Source organism: Corylus avellana, chromosome 10 (genome assembly GCF_965113065.1).
Source record: "Corylus avellana chromosome 10, dhCorAvel1.hap1.2, whole genome shotgun sequence".
NCBI lineage: Eukaryota > Viridiplantae > Streptophyta > Magnoliopsida > Fagales > Betulaceae > Corylus > Corylus avellana.
This window is the reverse complement of record NC_142499.1, coordinates 18,278,572-18,303,187: the sequence shown is the minus strand read 5'-3', so window position 1 is coordinate 18,303,187 and position 24,616 is coordinate 18,278,572. Positions and strand designations below refer to the sequence as shown.

Below are 24,616 nucleotides of genomic sequence, written 5' to 3'. Positions count from 1 at the left end.
TCCAATGGTGATTTTTATAGCCACATCATTTTTTATGACACAAATAAGCCACCTAGAATTACAGTAAAACTACTCATACTCCTACGGATAATTGAAGACTTAAGACTAAAGGAACAATACTACAATAGGATTTCTACGAATAATAAGTCTTATGGTCTGTTTGGGTTTGTAATTTCAAAATGTGTGACTTAAAAATACATGATTTGAAAGCATGATTTTTAAAAACATAGTTAAGTGTTTGGCAAAATTGTGATTTGATCTTTAAAATTGTAGTTTAGTTTTAAAATTGTGCCTTTTTCTTTTCTTTTTTTTTTTTTTTTTTTTTAAAAAAAGCAACTCTTTACCTACGATTTTAAAACGCAGATTTTAACGTTTTCAAAGCACAATTTTTTTAAAATGCAACATCAAACAATTCAGTTTCTACAATTTGGTTTAAAATTACACTTTTAGCCAATGAAATTGCAATCCCAAACGCACCCTTATACTACGGCTAAGAAGGTAGATAAGAAGATAAATACAAGTTCTATTACGGGAATGAAGTTTTATGTGAAACTGTAATTAATATTAGAATATATGTTATAGTGAGTAATTCTAGAAGTCATTCTTGAGTCCCTCCAAGAATGATGTGGCTATTAAAATTACCATCTGATCAAAATCCAATAATAACCAATTACAAGTCTAATAGTGATTTTAATAGCAACATCATTTTTGTAAAGACTCAAGAGAAACACAAGAGGGACATGTAGCATTACTCATTTTATAGTAGGATATTTTATTTATGTTAGAAAATATGTTATAATAGGATATTTACCTTACAGAGAATAATTACCTTTTACGTTACGTGAATGCTATTAGGACTCTGAATTACCATTCCTCTAAAAGGTAATTATTCTTATTATAACATATATTCTAATATTAAATCATTATTCCATATATAACTCCATTCTCATAACAATTTGTAATAGAATAGTAGTACTTTCTTTAATTGTACGTGGAACTCTATCATCAATCTATTGTTTTATCTCATTCTAGATGGACATTAATGAAATGGATTATCGGTTAATTATATCGATTAATAATGCTGAAAGATATCGCATTATAGATAAAAATGAATTAATAACATGTTTTTTGGATGAACTGTAATTCCATAATCTTAGTCCAATTCAATTACTTCAACTCTTGTATAAATAAGTCATGAGCATGAATTCTATTTCCATCTTTCTTTTTCGTGATCCCATTGTTTACTTGATCATCTGTAATATTCATGGCGTCCTCTATTTTCTTATTGATCTCTGCTTTCTTTTTATTCATCACTTTGCCTTCATTTGCCCTAAATGTTTCACATGATGGAAGAGCAATTACCATTGATGGAGAAAGGAGAATTCTTTTGTCTGGTTCAATTCATTATCCCCGTAGTACTCCTGGAGTAAGTTCTAATCATAATTAGAGTGTTAATTTTTTTTTTTTTTATTTAATGTATTATTTTATAAAATATTGTTTCCTTTTACTTTCACCATAAGCAAAGACTAAGGTACCCTCTAACGCTTACCCTTATTCCTTATTCCGTCTCAAATTATGCACAAATTTTAGAATCGGGAAACCTATACTCTCTCAGCCGGTTCGGATTTTATGTTTTGTTATAATTATTTTCTAATTCCGGACTTTTATTTATTTATTTATTTTTCTAATATTTACTTATAGATGTGGCCATCGTTGATTAAAAAAGCAAAAGAGGGTGGACTAAACACAATTGAGACCTACGTGTTTTGGAATGCTCATGAAGCTCAACGTCGTCAGGTTTTCTCTATTTCTTCCCTCTTTTTATTTATTTTATTTCCAAATAATTGGTTTTATAAATATAAATAATGGTAATTGACAATTTTTATTTTCTATTTGTTAGTATGACTTTTCGGGAAATCTTGACCTTGTAAGATTTCTCAAAACCGTACAAGATGAAGGGCTTTATGCCGTTCTTAGGATTGGGCCATATGTGTGTGCAGAATGGAATTATGGGTAATTAACGTTATAATTGTCAATTTTTTATTTTATTTATTTTTCTCTTACTTTTATTTTTTAATTATTGCCAGAGGGTTTCCAGTGTGGTTGCACAACATCCCAGGCATCAAGTTCAGGACAAAAAATGATGTGTTTATGGTAATTAATTAAAAAACTTTGATACTTAAATTATAATTAAATTCAATTCTCTTATAATTACAATAATTTAAATATCCCTCTCAATTCTCAAATATATAATTAGAACGAGATGTCAAATTTTACGACGGTGATTGTCGACATGATGAAACATGAGAATCTCTTTGCTTCACAAGGCGGACCGATAATTATTTCTCAGGTTTGTGAGTTATAATTATTTTTTTTTTTTCTGCCTTTACCAATTTTAATTAATTAATTAATTATATTTATTTTCTTGGCATGATCAAAAGATTGAAAATGAGTATGGGAATGTTATTGGATCGTATGGAAATGATGGAAAAGAATATGTTCAGTGGTGTGCTAATTTGGCTCAATCTTACCAAACTGGTGTTCCCTGGGTTATGTGTCAACAATCGGATGCTCCATCCCCAATGGTATATATACATATAATAATGCCCTTTTTTAAAATAATAATAATAATAATAATAATATTTCTTTTTTTTTTTTTAATTTTGTTTACTTTTTTTTTTTTAATATATATATACAGATTAATACTTGCAATGGATGGTATTGTGATCAATTCACCCCTAACAATCCCAATAGTCCTAAAATGTGGACTGAGAATTGGACTGGCTGGTATATATTGTTTTTTTTGTTTTTATGTAGCATGCATTTTACTTTATATACGGGATATTAATAAAATTATATGAACTTCATTAGGTACAAAGGTTGGGGTTTGCAAGATCCACACAGAACTGCTGAAGATCTTGCTTATGCGGTTGCTCGGTTTTTTCAATACGGTGGCACTTTTCAAAACTATTACATGGTATGCACTTTTCACTAATACTAGTCCAGCTAGGGTTTGGCTCGGTTTTAAAAGCAATATTGTCCCGCTCTAACAAGTCTAATTCCAACTTAAACTGGTTTCAATTATGTTGTTTACTAATAATTTCATACTAATGTGGGTTTTTCCATTTTGCTAGTACCATGGTGGTACCAATTTTGGCCGCTCATCAGGGGGTCCATACATTACCACATCATATGATTACGATGCACCATTGGATGAATATGGTAAGAGGAAAAAAAAAAAAAACCTTTTTTTTTTTTAAAAAAAATAATAATTTAAAACTCTTATTTTGAAGGGTTTTTATATATATATATATATATATATATAACGTTGTGACATGTTTAGGTAATTTGAACCAACCAAAGTGGGGACATCTAAAGCAACTTCATTTGCTTCTAAGATCGATGGAGAAGGTTCTAACTCACGGTTCTGTGAGAAGTATTGAATATGGGAATATGACGACGGTGAGTTTTTATTTTTTATTTACTTTATTTTCTAATATATTCGAGAAAATGAACAATAATAATAATGCTGAATATATTTGTACAGGCCACAATTTACAGTTATGAAGGAAAATCAAGCTGTTTCTTTGGAAATGGAAATGCAGAAAACGATGCAACAATCAACTTCGAGAACACCATGTACACTGTTCCAGCTTGGTCTGTCTCCATCCTTCCTGATTGCTTTACTGAAGTCTACAACACTGCTAAGGTAAATAGTTTTTTGCAGAATAATCTTTCATTAATGTTTACAAGTATGTTTATTATTTACAAAAAAAAAAAAAAAAACGTATGTTTATTATTCTTGTTGGTTAAGGGAAAAAATGTTTATTTATTATTATTTTGTACAAATTTTTGCAGGTTAACAGTCAAACATCAGTAATGGTGAAGAAGGGAAATGCAGCAGATGATTTTGAAGAACCTTACGTGTTGAAATGGCAATGGAGAGATGAAGGCTTTGAGCACAGCAATAAAAATGGCCTTGTTGAAGATAGTCTAATGACAGTTGAACAACTCTTAGAGCAAAAGGCTGTCACAAACGATACAAGTGACTACCTTTGGTATATTACCAGGTAATGCATGTTTAGGATTTTAAATTCTTTTTTCTTTTTAATTTTTTAAAGAAACTTCACTTTACACACCTAAACTTTCAATTTCAATCAATTTACGGTTAGTTTTAGCCATTAACTTCTAACGGCAATACATAAAAAAACTAAATTACCCTTTGATTTTCGTTTTTTTATAATTTTTAATTTGAAGTTAAGGGTAAATTTAGAATTTTATAAAAAAAATTAGAGATATAAATGTCATATTATCACTTTTAAAAATTTGATGAAGGGGTCAATTGATTCAAATTGAAAGTTCAAGGTTGTAACTTGGGAGTTTTTGAATTTTGAGGGAGTCTTCTCAAAACGCACAGTAGTTCAGGAGTCGTTTAAAGTGAAGTTTCTTCTAAATTTTTTTTTTTTTTAACTTATTTTAATGTATTTGTGTTTAGTTTCAATGTCAAGAATAATGATCCAATTTTGGGCAAAGATACAACTCTTCAAGTGAATACTGCTGGACATATAATTCATGCATTCGTCAATGGAAGACATGTTGGTAATTTTCATTTAAATTTCTCTAATTCATGATTTTGAGCAATTGGTTTTTGTTAATCTTTTCTTTAATCCATCGTAATTCACTAATTTTGTATGTATATCTCACTATCTCAGGATCCCAATATGCTCAAAATGGAAAATACAACTTCACTTTTGAGAGGAAAATCAAGTTGAGCATTGGGAGGAATGAAATAGCTTTGCTTAGTGTCACTGTTGGACTGCCCGTAAGTGTGAATTATTTCATATAATAATAATAATAACAATATTCTTTTTTTCATAAATCTAACATTTTTTATTTATTATTATTCAATTTTGGTAGAACTATGGTGGAAACTTTGATTTGGTGCAAACTGGTATTTCTGGTCCGGTTAATGTGGTCGGGAGAGAGAGGCTTGATGACCTCACCCAAAAATTGGGTGACGAGAAGTACATCATCCAAGAAGTAACCAAGGAATTGGCTTTCAACAAATGGACGTACAAGATTGGATTGCGCGGTGAACGACAACAACTCCATGATCCTGTCCACTCACATCGTTGGAGGTGGTTTGGAGATAATCTTCCAACAAGCAAGATGTTTGTTTGGTACAAGGTACTTCATCATTCATTAATATTGCTTGTGTTCTAACCAAACCCGACCCTTAATAGTATGAATTAGCATCTATCCAATTCATTTAAATTGGATAATATTCAGTTAGTTGTATTTGAGGGCTATTTTTGTCCCTTCAAAAGTGAAAAGACAAAAATACTTCTCAAATATAACTAACTGTTTCTATTAGTATATAAGATAACTTCATTAAGAACCCCTGAACTACCACACGATTTGAAATGACTTCCAAAATTTCAAAACCTCTCAATTTCACTCCGAACTTTCAATTTGATGCAATATATCTCATATGTCACGTTTTTGGACTTTAAAAGTGATAAATTACCTATACCCTTGGAATTTTTATAAAATTTCAAATTGAATGGTACTTGGGTTTTTTTAGTGGTTTCTGTTAGGGTTTTTGACAGAATGAGATTAATTGCATCAAAATTAAAAATTCAAGGAGTAAATTGAGAGTTTTTAAAATTTAAGAGGGTATTCTCAAAATGACGGGTGGTTAAGGACTTGTAAGTAAAGTTATCCCGTAATATAATCTAACATGTTTCACTGGTTTTAGACAACCTTCAAGGCTCCGACAGGGAGTGATCCAGTTGTGGTGGATTTGATGGGTTTGGGGAAGGGACATGCATGGGTGAATGGCCACAGCATTGGGAGGTATTGGCTGAGTTACCTTGCAAGTGAAGATGGGTGTTCTTCAACATGTGACTATCGTGGAACATACTCTAATAGCAAATGCATGACTAATTGTGGGAAGCCTTCTCAACGATGGTAATCAATCAATTTTTTTAATCATTAATTAATTTCATGCTTTTGTTTATGCTTAATTAGTGCTTCAACATTTCGCTAATTAATTAAATTTCGGAGAATTTCAGGTACCATGTGCCTAGAGATTTTCTCAACGCTGATGACAACAACAACACCTTGGTTGTGTTTGAAGAGTTTGGAGGAAACCCTTGGAATGTTAAGTTTCAGACAGTCACTGTCGGTTCAGCTTGTGCAAATGCTTATGAGGGAAACACCTTGGAATTGTCATGCCAAGGAGGAAATGTTGTGTCCCAAATCAGATTTGCTAGCTTTGGTTCACCAAATGGTGCTTGTGGGTCTTTTGGTGCTGGCCAGTGTGAGTCTCCTAGTGCTTTGTCGACCATCCAAAAGGTAATCAAATATCTCTTTAATTAATTATTCTTTCAGCAAAGTTTCTCTTTTTTATTGCCAATATTCTTTGGATTAATTGATCCAATTTTTCCATAAATCACAGGCGTGTATTGGCAAAGAAAGGTGTTCCATTGATGTCTCGGAAAGCTATCTTGGACCCACTGGTTGCAAAGAGACTAATAGGCTAGCTGTTGAAATTATCTGTTAGCTAGGGAAACTAGCTTATGTTTAGGTTATTATTATTATTATTACTATTTTGTAATTTATATTTAGGTTATTTGTCTCTCTTTAGAGAGTTTCTTCTGGATAATTAAGTTATTCGGTTGTTATTTGGATAAGAAATTAATAATATTTCCCTATTTCTAGTTTACAATTGGCTACAATCTTTCATTTTTAACCCGTGATACATAATCATCATAATTAAATGCTAAAATATGGTCAACCATGTGACATTTATTTTCACAAAATGTGAGGGCGCCCTTTGTTAGAATTATAAACTAAAACAAGGACTTGAGTTTGTTGATTTCTTTAATAGAGGCGCCTGCAGAGGGTGAGGCCATCAGCAATTGAAATGAGGGATGATTCGATACGAGGATCAATTGCTAGAAAGCTGTTCAACTCTATGAAATGTTTTCTGCCTTTCCTTATTCGTTCGTTCATCTCATCATTCTCAGCCACCGCAACCGACCCAAACCATAAGGTATTATCGTACGCAATTATTCCCCCAATCTTAACCAGTTTCAAAAGTAGCTCATGATATTTTATGTAGTCTTCCTTATTGGCATCCACAAATGCAAAATCAAATGCTCCTTCTTCTTTGCCCTGCATTTTTATGTTATGGAAATTGAGGTTAAATATTTGAAAAATCAAAGGAAAATCTTAACATGTTATATGGGAGTCTTGGCTAAAAACTTACTTTATCTTCAAACAATTGTAGCATACCTTTGATAGAGAGTAGTTACATAACATAAAATAGTGTATATATATAACTTGAGATTGAATTATTGAACATTATTGCAAAAACTTACGTCAGCAATTAGAGCATTTAGAATTGAGGAGGCATCTGACTCAATGAAGTTAATCTTTTGCTCCACTCCAGCCTTCTGAATAAATGGCAATCCAACCTCATATGCTTCCCTATTTGGATCAACAGCTAGTATCTGCAAATATGAAAACCTTAATATTCCAATCTCACCCTTACCATCAAATGCTATTTAGGCTCCATTTATTTCGACGAAAATTGTTTTTCATTGAAAAGTGATTTTCTTGACAATATTTTTTGGCGTTGATTCATACGAAAAATGAGTGACGGTGCAAAACAGCTTGTGACGTCTGTCAACCTTTGGCAATGGTCCGGCGAACTTCAACGATTTGAGAAGGTGAAGCATAAACTTGAAAAATCATTTACTTTTTATAGAAATTAAATAAGGTTTTCTTGGTTAACCAAAAATGTTTTTAGTTTTAACACGATTTTTTGCCGTACTAAACACTGAAAAATAGGAAAAATATTTTTCAAAAAACATTTTAGGTTGAAACAAACGGAACGTTAATATTGATCATCAAGACAAAGAAGAAAACTACCTTGCCATCAGCTGGCAGTGCTAGAGCAGTACAAAGAAGAGAGTAACCAGTAAAGACTCCAATCTCTACTGTCTTCTTCGCGTTCATGATCTTTATAAGCATTGAGAGGAGTATACCTTCATCTACGGGCACATTCATCACACTCCTGCCACATATGAACACAACATTTCAAAAGTAATTGACTATATATAGTAAAGATGTATAAGAAACATAAATGCTTAATTTGAATGTTAATGTTAAAGCAATTCTATTCACATGAATACAAAGAGAAATGTTACGGTACTTTCTCGTGTTTTTCTGGTCCTACATGGATATTGTTTTTTTTAAAAACAGAAAATAATATCTACTTAGGACCAAGAAAACACCAAGAGAAACTATAGCATTCATCTGAATACAAATATATATATATATATATATATATAATATAGACATTATTTAACTTACAAAGACGGATATTTCTTGACTGAGGCCTCTCTAAGTTCCTTCAATTGCTCGTGCTCTCTGGGGTAAGCACATGTTTCTAAAATGTACTGCAACATATGAAAGGTATAGTATCATTTTTAGTGAAATTTTCTCAAGAAGAAAACAGAGAGTGCTTCTTTGGCTAGCAGGTAGGCTGCCTCATTTAAGAGATGACTAACATTAGGGGTGTCAATTCGGTCCGATTTCCTGATTTTTGGCCAAAACCGGAGTACCCTGATTCTCGGTTTTGAGAAACTGGAACCGGAACCGAGACCCCGGTTACCGGCCGGTTCCGGTTTTACCTGGTTCGGTAACTGGTTTTTTAAGAAAATTATTTTTTGGGCTTATTTTAGGTATTGGGCCTAAAATAAGCCCCCCTTTTTTTTTTTTGCTCATTTTTAAAAAAATCTATTAGTATTTTTGTCTAAATTAAAAGCTTTTTTGTGATTGTTCCAAATAATTATTACAACAATAAATATAAACTACCAACAATAAATACTTTATATATATTCAAACAGTATATTTCATTGTGAACCTAAAAAATTGTAAGAACCAAACTTTATGCAAAGAAATGCATCAAATAAGTGACCCAATTGACCAAATTTCTAGATGCTTAAGACCCCAACATCAGAAAATGAACAACTACTACAATCAACCCAATAAACCCAACATCAGAATTCCATCAAATCTTGTTTATATGTTAATATTATACACTAAGTAACAATATATATAAATATTACAACAATAAATATAAACTACCAACAATAAATATATATGTGTATAAATATTCAAACAATATATTTCTTTGTTTTCCATTTTTCCTACTCTCCAAACTGACTGTCTGAAAATTTCCACTTAGCATAATAATATATATATATATTAATACATAAATATTATTAAATAAAATGGAAACCCGATTCCCGGTAAAAATCGGGTACCAAAAACCGGGTACCGGAACCGGGGTACCCGGTTTTTGGATTTTTCAAACCGGAACCGAAATTGGGTCCCTGGTTTCCCGGTAATTTTTGACACCCCTAACTAACATAGGGGACCTTCCATTGTCAATTTAATATATATTGAGTTAAATTAAACTTTTTCAACTCGGTCTTGAAAAAAAAAAAAAAATTTGTTCATCAAAATTTAATACTTGCTCCTAATGGCCTTTTAGAATGTGGGTCCTAGTCAATAGGATTCTCTCAAGAGTGGTGATATTATGCATGCCAGCGTGAGTACACAATGCCTCACACTGATGTGAACAGTAACCAAAAGTTACTATTTCAACATTTTTTTAATATTTTTTTGGTTATTGTTTACACTAGCATGAGGCACTGTGCACTCATGCTAGCGTGCGTAATATCACCACTCTTCTCTCAAACTTCTTTTCATAATTCATTCACAAACTTTAATATGCTAATACACTTGATTTCCAAGATTATGGAAAGATCAAAGTTTGTGCATGAAGCTTCATGTCAATCTAGGGGAGATTTTGCATTATTTTCTGATCCAAGCCATTAGTATGAAGAAAACGACTTCCTCAATTGTAAAGAAGATGGTAGAGTAGAAAAAAAAAATCAAAAAGGAAAATATCCAAAAAAAAAAAAAAAAGTTTACAAAAAAATGAAAGGCTTCGATTTTGAGGTTGGTTTAGTTTATTATAATTTAAGGAATGCAGGGGAGGAAACAAACCTTTTGAAGGGCTGGGCTTTTGAGGATTGTCTTCTCCGGTGCGGTTCCCATGGCTGAATGTTATTTGCTGCTTCAATAAGCCAAAGAGTCTAGCTTACGTGACTACATTCTTTGGCAAGTGTGTATATGACTTAATATACTCAGAATTAGATGCCAAGGTTTGAGGCTAGGCCTTCGTGTCGGTATAACTATTTGAGAATCTTGTACATCGAATAATAATGCTAGAAATGATACTTTTATTAAGCCCCGTAAAGGTTCTTTCACACTTTTTATCCGGATTGCAAGCAACAAGAGACTAATATGTGGTTGTGATCAATCTGAATTTTAAAAAGAAATTACGATGAAAGAACTGAGAGAATGAATTAGAAGTTGGAACATTTACGCTGCTATAATATAAATTAAATGATTAAATTTATTTATTTTTATCCGCTTAAGTTTTTGAAATAAGTGGTGATTTATTATGGTATCAGAACAAAGGTTTTGAATTCAAACTTTGTCTCCGTTATTCACCTCTCATTTCAATTAAATATTTTACGTATTTAAAGTTGTAGAAGAACACATACTCTGATAATTAAACAGCTTCTCCAAGAAATGAGATATGTTTATGAAGCAAGCCAGGGAATACCTCTTGGCCCTGTTGATGGAAGAATCAATCCACCTTGTAAATTGGAAATGGCATATATATGGTTCTAATTGTCAACAAAAAACAAAGAAAACAGGAAAATAAAGAATATATAATGTGAAGAATATATACCTCAAGAAGCCAGCCGCTTATTATGAGACTTTCAACTTCCTTTACAAGATTTCCTCACAATCAAACTCATTCTGGCCTACACCAACCTTCAAATTAAACATCAAACCCACCGCTGAGATGGAGGGTTTTCAGAGCGGAAAAACTTGCCATCTGCGAAGTGAAGCTCAAGATGAAGCTCTTTTTCTGCTCCCTTGGTGGCTAAGACAATCATTTCCTCCTCTTTCTTGCTCTGATCAGGGAAGAAAAGGCAGAACTTCCATATCTCAGGAATGTCATAAGACCTTAATGATGAATTCCATTGCCTCTTTGCTAGCTTCATGGCTGGTTGGGTTTGTGTGGAAGTCTATTATATCTACTTGAAATGGTGTCGAGAGGCTCTTCCATACAGTTGAAAGAGTGCTACTTCTTACTGCATCTTCTAATGAGAGGAACGACAAGATGTTAATCGACCTTTAATTTATGATCCGTTTGTTTCATAGTAAAATAATTTTATGAAAATAATTTTTATATTTTTGGGTGTTTGGTGCGACGTAAAACAATAGTCAACGGAAAATATTTTCCTTTTAACCGAAAATTCTTCTTTAATTTTCAAAAAATAGTTTACATTTTTTAAAATCGTAAACCATTTTTTGAATTTAAGCATCTCATTCTTAAATCGACAGACTTGCCAAGACCCACCCAAGACCCTACCGAGACTTTATCGAGACCAACCGAAAGTTGACCGGAACCCACTCGGAACCCGACCGGACCAAATGGAGCCTTAGTATTTGAAATTTTATTCGTTCCATCATAATTTTTTATACTCATTTATAAAAGAGCATATCCCTTCGTTTAACATAATATTTAGTTCCCTTTCTTGGCCAGTGGGGTAAGAATTGATCAATTGACTGATCCAGTGCTCATCACCTCATAATCTTTAATTAGTCTTCATACATATCAAGTTTGGACAATTAATTACTTATAGCTTTGAAAAATACTTCACGTTTGTTGGCATTAAAAAAAATGAAAAAAGTTCACTTAACCTTCATGAACTTTCATCACTTTTAATTATAATTACACTGTAAAATTCAAGAATTCCTAATTTAATGTATCAAACTAATAATTTTTAGCAATGTCACCTATTTGTTAACTTTTTTGGTTAAATCTTGTAAAAAAATGTCATAATACTCCTGTTTTTTTATTATAAAAAATAAGATAAAATAAAAAATTACAAAGTTTCAGGCGTTAGTGAGGAGTCGAGGACCCTACTGTCTCCGCCGCCCAACCCGAAGGCTCCACCCACCCCCCGGCCAACTCATTGCTGAACCCCAAATCGTGTGGGGTTTGGACGAAAAATAAATAATGAAAGCCAAGGAGTGGCCAAACCACCCATGGCCATTTGGAGGTAGGTTGGAGGCTTCAGCCTCATTTCCGGGGGTGGCCGAACCCATCCCCATTTTTTGCCAGAAAATGATCATCTCCATTTCAAAATCCCTCAATTTCCTCCAATCAGTATATTTTGAAGGGTATTACATTTAATGCACTACCATCATTAAAATGTTTGGACAATACTACCCTTCAAAATGCACTAAATTGAGAAAATTGAGAGATTTTGAAATGGAAAGGATCCGTTTCCTGTTTGGCCAAGGGGTAGTTCTTGGTTTTCATTTTTTTTTTCTTTTTTATAATTTTCTTTTTTTTTTTAAAGAAAAAAAAAAGAATTTTTAGTTGTTTTTAGATTTTAAAATTTTTTTTATAAAGGTATTTTTTTTGTCACCAATAGTTTGAGTGAAAATTTAACAATTGAGTAATAATTTGAGAAAATATGTGTACTTTTTCATCCAAAGTAATTCCTCATATATCTCTAAAACATTTTTCTCAATTTTTTTTTTTCCCATTTGAAAATAAGAGAGACCAGAAGGTATATATTTCCTTGATTGTATAAGCAGCTATATATACAGTAGTTTATACACAAGCTGATGCGTGTATCATTACAAGACAATCCCATTTCCTGTGGGATTGGTTAATTACAAAAGGTAATAAATATTCTTGGAGTTAAAGCATTGCCTTTGTAGATACCTGGAAGATTTGAATTGTGTAGAGCTTTATTTTCTTTTCTTGCATGACACTTGTTTTCCTTTGCCTGCATGACAGATTGCTTGAGAAAAATGGGGAAAAAAAATTGAGCAGATTTTTCAAATGGGAAAAAAAAAAAAAAATTGAGAAAAATGGTAGTCTTCAGCCATTGATCTTACAGTCTTCAACTATTTAGCAGATTAAAAACCCTTTTCCGAGACCACTGATCGAAGATGTCCAATATTTGCATCAAGTTTCCCTCCCAAACTCCCATATGAAACCCATAATTTACAGACTCTCCATCTCTCAACCCACATGGAGAAAAACCCAGAGCTTAGCTTGTAGCCATCTCGTTGATACCCAGAAAGCTCAAGCACATGCCCATAAACTAGGAACCTCGGCTGCTCAGCCTGATATTATTGTATCTCACTCAGAATCAACATCATTCTCGTATGCTCTTCAACTGTTCGACAAAGCGTCTGACTTGACCGTAGTGTCTGCCACTGCCATCATTGGGCGCTTTGCTCAACAGCACTGCCATGAAGAGGCCATGTGTCTCTTCTCAAGGATGCTTGCGTCAAATATTAGACCCAATGAGTCCACATTTGGGACCGTAACTCACTCATCAACTGTGCTGGGAGACCTTTATATTGGCAAGCAAATTCATGCTTGCGCAACGAAGATTGGCCTTCACTCGAATGTTTATGTTGGTAGTGCACTTTTAGATCTTTATGCCAAGTTGAGTACCATCGAAGAAGCTCGAAGAGTTTTTGAAGATACCCGTCAGCGGAATGTGGTATCTTACACGGCTTTGATAGGTGGCTACCTGAAAAAGGAGAGGACTGAAGACGCTTTCCGCCTCTTTCGAGAGATGCCAGAGAGAAACGTAGTTTCTTGGAATGTAATGATTGGCGGGTGTAGCCAAACAGGCTACAATGAAGAGGCTGTGAATCTTTTTGTTGAGATGCTTGGAGAAGGGTTGCTGCCCAATCATTCAACTTTTCCTTGTGCTATTAGTGCAGCTGCCAATATAGCAGCACTTGGAATGGGAAAAAGTTTTCATGGTTGTGCTGTTAAGTTCTTGGGTAAGCTTGATGCGTTTGTTGGGAATTCTCTGATCAGCTTTTATGCCAAATGTGGAAACATGGAAGACAGTGTCTTGGTTTTTAATAAACTTTCTGAAAGAGATATTGTTTCTTGGAATGCTGTGATATGTGGTTATGCACAGAATGGTAGAGGAGAGGAAGCCATTAGCTTCTTTGAGAGGATGCAGGTAGTAGGTTGTAAACCTAATAGTGTTACACTTCTTGGGCTATTATGGGCTTGCAATCATGCTGGCCTTGTTGATGAGGGTTATTCATATTTCACTCGAGCAAGACTTGAAGACCCTGGCAAGCTAAAGCCAGAGCACTATGCTTGTATTGTTGACTTACTCTCCCGCTCAGGGCGCTTCAAACAAGCTGAGGAGTTTCTTTGTGATTTGCCATTTAATCCAGGAATTGGGTTTTGGAAAGCATTGCTTGGAGGCTGCCAGATTCACTCAAATATGGAATTGGGGCAGTTTGCCGCACGAAAAATCCTAGCTCTGGATCCTGAAGACGTTTCATCATATGTAATGCTGTCAAATGCTCATTCTGCAGCTGGTAGATGGCTGAGTGTGTCAACAATAAGAAGAGAGATGAAAGAGAAGGGCATGAAGAGGATTCCAGGTAGCAGTTGGATTGAAATCGGAAGCAAAGTTCATGTCTTTTTAACTGGAGACAGAAGTCATCACCAAAAGGATGAAATTTATATGGCCTTGCGGTTTTGTATGGAGCATTTAAGGGAGGTCAAACCTTCCAATCTTCTTGAAGAGTCTTGAGTCTAGCTTTGGAAGAAGTGATTCGATTTGCTAGCAATCCGGACAGCAAATTTACTGAGATCTCTGTTCCCGCTTTATATATTAGAGTCATGAACATTGAGATTTGGGAGGCCTGGCTTCATTTACTTCAACCTCCTCGTAACATCTATAAGTATCAAAGATCAGATCAACTACTGCAATAGATTGCACTGAAAGAGAGGGAGCAGGAGTGTTGTGTGAATTATTAACTGACCTGTGTGCTACCAAACCAACCGTATTGACTTTATTTGCTTCCACAACATACTAACCTTAACAACTAATGGTTGGGTTTTAGAAGGATGCCCTTCAAAAGCAGCTGCTTGAAGAGTTCTGGCACCCTGGACTTCACAGATCACGGGAAAATGGGAACAATTTGCAGGTTTGCATTTTTATTTGTCATATGTTGTTTATAGATGATGTTACATTTGGACAGTCCCGGAGAATGTTTGTTTGTTTTTCTTTTTTTCTTTTCATTCCTGAGCGAATGATAATTACATTAGAAATGAAGAATTTCAACTTCTGCAGAGACAATTGAAGAGAGGAGAGAAGAGATTATTTTTTTAGTATTTGATTATTTTTTTACTGTCACATCATCAAGTAATACAACAAATCTACTAAATAACATTACACTTCTATCACTGTCAAATAATTAACTTGATAATGATGTTTTTCAGTCCCATAATGTTTTTCCCTTTGGTAATCTTGGCATTATTGTATGGAAATTTTCTTCCAATGTAGTAAACATTATATTCTTGTTTAAACTTGTGCTTCACAATATCTGTCTCTTGAATTATTAAGATCGCACTCAATATTCTAAATAATTCTTCAAGAATGATAAGAATTAAGCACTCCCCCTTTACAGAAAATCCAATTGCAAATCGAAAGGGTGCAAATATTTAGTTCAATCTTTTAGGATTGCTGTGTGCTATGCGATTTAGTAAAAAGTAAAGAGAAAAAATTTAAATAAAACTCAAAATTTATGTGATTCGAGAATATGCTTTATTAGGAACGTGAGTTCTATCTTCTTCTTCTTTTTTTTTTAATAATAAAAAATCTATTTTTTTATAGGAATAATTTGTCTACGAATAAAAACGTATGTTAATAGGGATTGCATTGCGAAAAAGGCTGAAAATTATTATATTATTTATCTTCAAAATAAATTTTTGCCTTTGAAGAGTTTAGAATCCACAAATATCGCTTGTAAATAAATAAAGTCACTAACACGTAGGCTTGGGCTTGCTCGAATTAGCTTGAATTATTGTGATTGTGGCCTGTGGGTCTTAAAATAGATACCTACAATCTATATATGTACATACATATACAAACACATTCATGTACACACAAACATGTATAGATAACACACACATATGTGCGTAATAAATTTTATATACATACTAGAAAACATACATATACACTTTAGACTTTCTTTTTTTTTTTTTTTTGAACAGGAATCCTTCAAAATTCATTGATAAAAGATTAAGAGCATAAAAATTCTTATATCACAGAGGATAAAGTCTTGATAAAATATGGTCAAATGCAATGAAATTACAAAATCATAGATACAATCAAAACATATTTATGACATCAGTTTCCGTTAACCCATGTACAACTTCAGTTATGAAATAGATTTGCTCTTGGCATACTTGATCTAAGACATGGATAGCCCAAATTCTCAAAACTTATTTTCTGGCCATGAGAAATAATTTTCCACACCAATTTAATCTTGCTCAGCCCAAAGGTCGAGAGTCAACTCACGTCCTCAACCCAAAAGCCAAGACAAAATGAACAAAAAATAAATCAAAGCAAAAAGCTAAAAACAACAAAACTCCACCAGAAGCAACAGCGGAGGAGTATGGCATTGTAAACATCCTCAGGAAGACACGACTTGGCACGTGAGATCCAAGCTTCAGTGCGTGAGAAACACGCCCCAACATGCAAGGCTCTGTTGGTTGATTGGCGCAGAAGCAACAGAGAGTGAAGAAGCCAGCCGGGACAAGTAGATCTGAGAATGACGAACTAGATCTAAATTTATAAACCTAGATCTAAAACAAAACCATCAAAACAAAGACCGGAAGAGACTACATATAAGATACCGAGCACTGCTACCAGATGGAGGAAGAGGGAGAGGGACATGGAAGGGGGGCGGCTCTTATAATATATGAGAAGCTTCTTGACTCTTTAGACTCGAGACTTAATTGCTTAACATTCAAGCTAATTTATTTAAAACTCAAATGAAAAAATAAAAAAATCATAAAAATAATTAATTGACTATGATTAGTATGGATTTATGGAAAAAAAAAAATAAAAAATCATGGTATTTAATTTTATGTAAGGAATGAATAAGTTAGTTGAGCAACTTGTGAACAAACTCAATTTCATTCAAAAAATAAATGAATTGAACTTTTTATTTTTATTTATTTTTACATGTTCGCATAAGGAGAGGAAAAGGGAGATGGAGATTTGAACTAGTGACCTCTATAATTACCAGTCGATTGAACTATCCTTTAAGGACATAAATGAAATGAAATGAACTTCAACAGATTATCTAGTTCGGTGATAAGTTTAAGCTCAGCGTATATTCGAAATAAAATTAAATGAATCGAGCTTAAATTTAATACTTGGCTCAACTCAACTTGGATACAACCCTATATTGAGGATTTGAAATTATGAAATAATTACCTCATAAAAGATTTAGAAAATCATTATAGGCCTCAATGTCGGTCCAATTGGGATCGGGTGTGATATTTAACATTATTTTTCTAATAAAACTAAAAAGTTATTGGCGAAAATATTTCCACACGCGCTTTTTTGTTAATATGTTTTGGAATGTATTTTTTTAATTTTTTTTTTAAGTGTTTTGATATAATAAAAAAGTAAAATTTATTTTTTAAGTATTTTGTGTTTTATATTATTTACTAATTCATTTGTTTTAAAAATAGAGATATAAGAAGTAAAGGAGGAGGAAAAAGTTTTAACAAAAAATGAAGAGAATTTGAGTAAAACTAGCAGGCCCCGAAACAATCAACTATCGGGGCCCAGCGTTCGGGTCTCAACCATAGTTAGAAGCGCACCATCGATCCGAGTTAACTTCCAAAGCTTCAGGTTTAGCTTCCAGATCTGCTTCAAGATTAGGGTTTCCAGATTTCCAATCGTTCTCATTTTCATGGAAACAAAAACAGCAGAAATTGTTGGTCAATTTGTTTGATTCTAGATCGGGCCGATTCGAATCTCTCGCTTCTTGTAGATTTTCGATCCATCTCTGCAAATTCATCGTGTCATCGCAAAGAGCGAAATTGGAGAAGAATAAGGGAAAAATGGAGACGCAGAGGATTATAGAATTCCCGCACAAAAATATGGACAAGCGTCCGAGGAAACGAGCTCGTTTAACCTGGGATCTACCCCCTCCTCTTCCTCCTCCCAAGGTATCAATCTCTCTCTCTCTTTCTCTATCGCGGTAATTTAACTATTCGTATTTTTGTATGATATAACAAATTGAGTAAATTTTGTGATCCTTGAATGTGGATTATTCTTTGATTATGCAAGATAATTTCTTTATTTTTCGCTTTAAATTAATAAATTTTTTATACACATTTGTAGAGAAATTAAATATTGATGTGGTTCTTCATTTAAATCTCTCATTTGCCATAAATTTTTTCAGCGTAGGAAAAAAATTATAATTTACATGCTATGTAATTGTTGAAAAAAAAAAGATTGCCTAATTTTCATACTGTGTAATTTTTAAAGTTTTTGTCTAATTTTCATGCTAAGTAATTGTTGAAGAACTTTGGCCTTAATTTTCATAATGTGTAACTGACTTATCAAAAAATATATTCATAATTTTTAACTGTTGCAAGATCTCAGAATTGGAATTGGTCTTATTGATGCTAATTTTGTTTTTTTGTTTTCTTTTGTAATGCAGGTGGTTGCACCTATCTATTGCGGGCAGGAGTTTGGGAACGCAGCAATGCCCAATTGTGGATATATTTCATCTGTGTTTTACAGTGGAGTGCCTCGCAATGTCTCCCCGCCTTGGAGACCGGATGACAAAGACGGCCATTATGTCTTTGCTATCGGAGAAAATTTAACTCTTCGCTGTAAGCATCTTCCACTCATTGTGAAATGCCATTCCATTATAAAAATTTGGGATTGTTGCAATGTGAGAATTGTCGCCCTTGGGTGGAAATGTGAGTTGGGGTTGCGATATATTCTGTATATATTATTGCACTATAGGATGCTGCTTGAACAGCTTTGTACTTCCCCTTCAAAAAATTTGTCAGAGCCGTAAACATCTATAATCACCCATAATTTCTGTGGTTCAGCAGATACTTGAATTGCTACTTGTAGGCATCCCACATATTTAACTGGAAGTTAAGATTCTTTTGTAGTCTGGCTTCTTGGGCTTCCAATTTGGATGTAAAAGAATTTTGGGTTCTCAATCTGTTATATCATGACTAAACACCTTGTCAAGCCATTTCCAATATCTATACAAGGAGTGTTTGATTTATATGTTTAATCATTCATACGATTATTTGTTCATGCTTTCATATATGTCACTGTTTATTCAAGGATTGACCCTCATCTTATACTTCTAATTTATGAGTGGTAATGGTACTCAACTCGTTCACTACTAACTAACTTTTTTTTTTTTTTTTTTTGAAAAAAAAAAAAAAAAAAAAAAATTTAAAAATTATACTTGCAGACAGGATTCTCAGCAAAATGGGTGAAGGTCAGTATTTCATTAAATTCTTCCTTGCACCTTTTATATGTTTTCAATTTCATTAGTCATTTATGAAGTGATATCCTCCTTAGATTGTAGTTTGAATACATTTCCTATTAATCAAAAAATTTTCTGCTGTTAAGATAACATACTGGATCTTAAGAATCAGTAATGTTTCTTTATTTGATTTGCTTCTTGTGATCTTTAACACAACTTTTGCAGGGACATTTGGGCAAGTCTTAGAATGTTTTGACAATGAAAAGAAAGAATTTGTGGCAATCAAAGTTGTTCGCTCCATTCACAAATATCGAGAAGCTGCAATGATTGAAATCGATGTCCTTCAGAGGCTTGCCAGGCATGATGTTGGTGGCACCCGGTATGGATGTTATTTTTCTTTCCCCCTTATTGGTTGTAGAACTTCAAAGTGTTTTTGGTATAAGTGGTTTCATTCTTTGCAGTTGTGTGCAAATACGGAATTGGTTTGACTATCGTAATCATATTTGTATTGTAAGTATTTATTGGTGCTTCTGATTTGATTAATTTGAAGGGGCAATGTGTGTTCCTTCATGCCTGAATATTCTGTGAGTTAGAACAACTTGCGGATGAAATTTAAATGGTTTCAACAGGTATTTGAGAAGCTTGGACCAAGCTTATACGATTTTCTTCGCAAAAACAGCTACCGTTCATTTCCCATTGATCTTGTTCGGGAGGTTGGCAGACAACTTTTGGAGTCTGTAGCATGTGTGTGGGCAATTCTTGCACTATTTTATCTGAATTCTTTATACTTGATGCTCAAATGTTTTTAATAACAAGCTGAGATTTTAGCATCTAGTTACTTCATTTCCATACTAGAAGATTTCTCCACTTCAAAACCAACTAAATTTATTTTTTTGGGACAAGCATGGAATTGATGGTTGTTGATAATTATTTTCACCTCTTATTGACTCATTTGCTGATTTATGTTTGTAGTTATGCATGATTTGCACCTTATTCACACTGATTTGAAGCCAGAAAATATTCTTCTTGTCTCCTCCGAGTATGTCAAAGTGCCGGATTATAAGGTATTGTTTTCTTATTCATGTTAATGGTTTCTAGGCATATCCCCCCTTTTTTATGACTTTAAATGGGAGTAAATCATCGATTTGTCATAATGGTGCAATTCTTATCACATATTTGATTACTTGGTACACGCATACACATGCATTCATGTCTTTTTAATTTAAATGCTTTTATGTTGTGTTTGTTTTGGTGTTTCAAGTGACAATATATTAGTTTTGAGGGTTTAAAATAATCACAAAGTTTGGTTAAGAGGTACTATATCTTCTCATGTCTTATATTTGATCGCAAGCATGGTTGAATTTCATGCTTTTGAGCTGGGTTATTGGTTAAATTCAAAATTCTGATATTGTTTCTAATTCTGCACTGGCGGCAATTTAAGTTTCTATCACGGTCAACAAAAGAAGGTTCCTACTTCAAGAATCTGCCTAAGTCGAGCGCCATTAAACTCATTGATTTTGGAAGTACAACATTTGAACACCAGGATCACAGCTATGTGGTGTCAACTCGACATTATCGTGCACCAGAAGTTATATTAGGTAAAATATTATTCCCAGTCAGACTACTGTAGTCAGAATTTAGCTTTGGTTCTTCTGGATGATACTCTGTGGGATGATGTTGCAGGTCTTGGATGGAATTATCCTTGTGATTTATGGAGTGCGGGTTGCATACTTGTTGAGCTATGCTCTGTAAGTGCCTTTCTGTCTATATGGCCACGAACATTTACAACTTAATGGCATTGGATATTTCGTGTTAATTGCAACAACTGTGTGCCCAAGACAAAATGTATCGTGATGCCAATTTTACTGAACACTGGTTTTGGTGATTCATTAAGAGAATTTAATGTGGAAACTGGCCTTTTATGACATGAGGCACCCTTGAAATTCAAATCATCCTTCTGTCACTGAAATATTAATTATTGAACTTTTGCATAATGTGAACACCTTGGGGACAAATTATTGTCTAGAACATCATTGCATAGATATAGGCTCATTTTCTCATGAAACTGATTGTTCACTGCAAAGACGTATGACTTTGGAACTATGGAGCTCAACAAAATACCTTAGGGAAATTTAATAATATTTACTATTGGTTCTGGGAGATTTGAATATTTCCATGTAGCTATAAAGTCTGGATTCATGTTTACCTTATATATCCCTCTGTTTCATTTATGATCAGGGAGAGGCCCTTTTCCAAACGCATGAAAACTTGGAGCATCTTGCCATGATGGAGAGGGTTTTGGGGCCAATACCCCAACATTTGGTGCTTAGAGCTGAGTAAGAGTGACTAGATTGTTTTTCTGCAATGTGTTTCTGTTTCTTTATGTGGATGAAGCTCTTATGTTGTGTACCTGTGCATGATCAGCCGCCGTGCTGAGAAATATTTCAGGAGGGGTGCAAGGTTAGATTGGCCTGATGGTGCAACATCAAGGGAAAGCATGAAAGCAGTTTGCAAATTGCCCCGTCTGCCGGTAATTATTCAGAATTTGCAGCTTCATATTGTTTATATAAATTTGCCACTATACATCTCCAATTTATTTCTTTGATTTCCTTTGTTAGATAGATTGATGTAGCTGCATATACCTTGCCATATGGTTGATAACTCTACCCAGCTTTTGTGTAAAAAAGCTCAGATTTTCAGTTGCAATAAGCATTGGAGAATTTAATATTTCAACAAATTGCACGTAGTGATTCATGGTTACTTTTTATTGGAATTTTTTATTTTTTAATTTCTAGTTTTTACATCATGAGCTGTCCCATAATAATTGACTCTAGTACTCTACCTTCCATACAATTACAAAGGTTAGCATGGTTAACATCAACAACCTAAAATAAATCTGATCCATGCCAACTACTTTGTGTATTGTAAGATCTCAAAACATCAATTCACCTACCATCTTGAGATAGACTTGCTGAATTTGTCTCCTGAACTTCACTTTCACACCAGTTTTTTCACTGAGTGCAATATTTTGTTTTATCTTCTGTCACACCATTTGGTTCTGAGATGATAAAACCCTTTGCAACTGTGCTTTTCTTAATTACCTGGACAAATAATTCTAGTTTAGTTTGCTGCCTGCGTTACCATATATTTGGACAAAGTTGTATACAGGCAATTGTTTGACCTGTTCCTATTTATACCCGTTTTGTCTTACATGAGCAATTGGATGAATCTTACGTTAAACTCTCTGTCACAGAACCTAATAATGCAGCATGTTGATCACTCTGCTGGCGACTTGATTGATCTCTTGCAAGGGCTCCTCCGTTATGACCCAGCAGAGCGACTCAAGGCAAGGGAAGCACTAAGACATCCCTTCTTTGTGAGAGATCCAAGAAGGTGTGGCTACCCCTTGTAATTGGAAGTTCTCATCCTTGTTAAAGTTGAGCATGAGCAATGGATGAGTTGATTGTACAATGATTGTACAATCCTTCCTTACTGTATAGTTAAGTGTATTCTCTTTCCCTTGTATGGCCATTTGTTTGTTTTACTGCTTCTTTATATGGTGATCCCAAATGAACTGGATCCCTGTGATTTCCATGGAATGTCCCATCACAAGTTTCTGGTTTATTTTTTCCACTGATATTTCCCTTGAATTCCCCATTACAAATTTATGTGGTTTATTTTTTGATGCTGATTAAGAAAAAAGAGTTTGTTACCTTGCTGTATGGGAGTGCTCTCTGTGTTGTTAAGTGTACCATTCATACCAGATGTGAAGAAATAAAGGAACAATTTGCAGAGATTCGATTCAATTCGGAGTAGATCCCAGGTTCGATAATCTGCCGTGTTTAGTAGAAATCAATGTGGATCAATGTGCTGGACTAGCTGTGCATAGCTGATGAATGATCAGATTTGAATGAAACACCTAAACTGTTGCACTATTCTCATTTCATACGCGGCACTCTTTTATACTTCATTTTTCTTCTCTGATGAAGTTTGCCATTCTTCAATAAAGTCAGGATACCAAATGCCTTCCTCTTGATCTTTCTTACGCACAACTTGAAGAGTAAACTCAACACAAAGGCCAAGGAGTCTCCCTTTTCTGTGTTTTACAATTTTGTTTTTCTGTATTTGACTGCCAAGAGGAAAAGAGAAGAAACTCAAATATTTGCCTCATTTGTTTCATTTCCATCTTTTGGTTGCTGGGAAAATGAACAAGGACAGGAAACTTTAAAAGTTAGAATATAATGGTTGCATCTCATTTATGCTTAAGGAAAAGAGAAGAAAGCCAACTATTTGCAACTCGTTTTTGGTTGCTGGGAAAACTAACAAGGACAAGAAACTCAAACATGAGCCTTTTTTGATAAATTTGGCATGTTTCAGCCGAATTTGTTGATTTTGTGAATATAATGGTTTTTTTTTTTTATTAAAAAAAAAAAAGAAAAAAAAAAAGGAAGGGACACTAATTCATATTTTGCAGTACATATTTTATTTATCTCAATTAATTTTTTTCAAATCATTCATTGAATTTTTGAATTTGTAGGACCCTAAATGACAGGCTTTTAAGTGGGAGAATATGCTTGACAACCCAGTGCTAGCAGGGGGAGTACAATTAGCCACCGAGTATCAAGTGGGAAAGTACACTTGACGATCCAGTGTTTATTGAGGGAGCACGCTCAATGACCCCGTGTCTAGTGAGAGAGTACGCTAGATAACCCAGTATTAAATGGGGGACTCTTAACGAAACAATATATAATGAAATAAGAAGTAAAAATATATCTCTATGTTTTGATTTAATTGTTTACCATTATTATCATATATCAACTGAGTTTAACTAACCTATAGATATAACACTCATGTTTTGGTATAGCTATGATGCTAGGAGAATCTGTTATTTGGATTCTAATACGAAAGAAAAGTCTCTCAAAATTGAAATGTTTTTACGCTGGCATTTTTTACTAAAGTGGGTTTGTACAGAGAAAACTTTTCATATGTTTTTGAAATACGTTTTGATTTTGAGAACCAATTTTTAAAAACGATAAGAGAAAAATTTTAAAAAGAGGGGTTCATGCCATACACAAACTTGGTTGAATACTCTTTACTTATTGAGTCATGGATTCATTGTTTTCCACTT

General features: G+C 33.8%; 4 protein-coding genes and 1 pseudogene across 6 annotated transcripts; 3 read left to right on the top strand and 2 right to left on the bottom strand.

The window, feature by feature from the left end:
* The first annotated feature begins 1,264 nt into the window (after positions 1-1,264).
* On the top strand, positions 1,265-6,565 carry LOC132191484 (beta-galactosidase 15-like). The gene is made up of 18 exons (XM_059606520.2): positions 1,265-1,426; positions 1,702-1,797; positions 1,901-2,013; positions 2,088-2,154; positions 2,258-2,350; positions 2,442-2,585; positions 2,699-2,787; positions 2,872-2,977; positions 3,135-3,222; positions 3,344-3,462; positions 3,548-3,709; positions 3,859-4,070; positions 4,496-4,599; positions 4,713-4,822; positions 4,918-5,187; positions 5,759-5,970; positions 6,075-6,357; positions 6,461-6,565. The coding sequence occupies exons 1-18, from the start codon at positions 1,265-1,267 to the stop codon at positions 6,563-6,565; spliced, it is 2,535 nt and encodes an 844-aa protein (XP_059462503.2).
* Positions 6,566-6,885: 320 nt separating this feature from the next.
* LOC132192083 (flavonoid 3',5'-methyltransferase-like) lies at positions 6,886-10,172 on the bottom strand. 3 transcript variants are annotated; one of them, XM_059607287.2, is made up of 5 exons: positions 10,087-10,172; positions 8,383-8,468; positions 7,939-8,083; positions 7,386-7,517; positions 6,886-7,179 (listed from the first exon to the last, which is right to left on the bottom strand). In XM_059607287.2, the coding sequence occupies exons 1-5, from the start codon at positions 10,135-10,137 to the stop codon at positions 6,886-6,888; spliced, it is 708 nt and encodes a 235-aa protein (XP_059463270.2). In that variant the 5' UTR covers positions 10,138-10,172. The 3 variants fall into 3 exon arrangements, with proteins under 3 accessions (XP_059463270.2, XP_088367263.1, XP_088367265.1); XM_088511137.1 differs by having other exon boundaries at positions 6,886-7,191; positions 7,395-7,517; XM_088511139.1 differs by having other exon boundaries at positions 8,389-8,468.
* Positions 10,173-10,617: 445 nt separating this feature from the next.
* LOC148583438 (uncharacterized) lies at positions 10,618-12,276 on the bottom strand (annotated as a pseudogene).
* A 565-nt stretch (positions 12,277-12,841) lies between these two features.
* LOC132192082 (Pentatricopeptide repeat (PPR) superfamily protein) lies at positions 12,842-15,314 on the top strand. The gene has a single exon (XM_059607286.2). It carries the CDS (start codon positions 13,170-13,172, stop codon positions 14,754-14,756), a length of 1,587 nt encoding a protein of 528 aa, XP_059463269.2. The 5' UTR covers positions 12,842-13,169; the 3' UTR covers positions 14,757-15,314.
* Positions 15,315-17,766: 2,452 nt separating this feature from the next.
* Positions 17,767-23,206, top strand: LOC132191480 (serine/threonine-protein kinase AFC1). Its single transcript, XM_059606512.2, has 12 exons — positions 17,767-18,196; positions 18,694-18,868; positions 19,474-19,500; positions 19,714-19,867; positions 19,950-19,998; positions 20,118-20,232; positions 20,461-20,552; positions 20,930-21,086; positions 21,172-21,236; positions 21,727-21,824; positions 21,913-22,018; positions 22,742-23,206. Exons 1-12 carry the CDS (start codon positions 18,089-18,091, stop codon positions 22,898-22,900), a joined length of 1,305 nt encoding a protein of 434 aa, XP_059462495.1. The 5' UTR covers positions 17,767-18,088; the 3' UTR covers positions 22,901-23,206.
* The last annotated feature ends 1,410 nt before the right edge of the window (positions 23,207-24,616 follow it).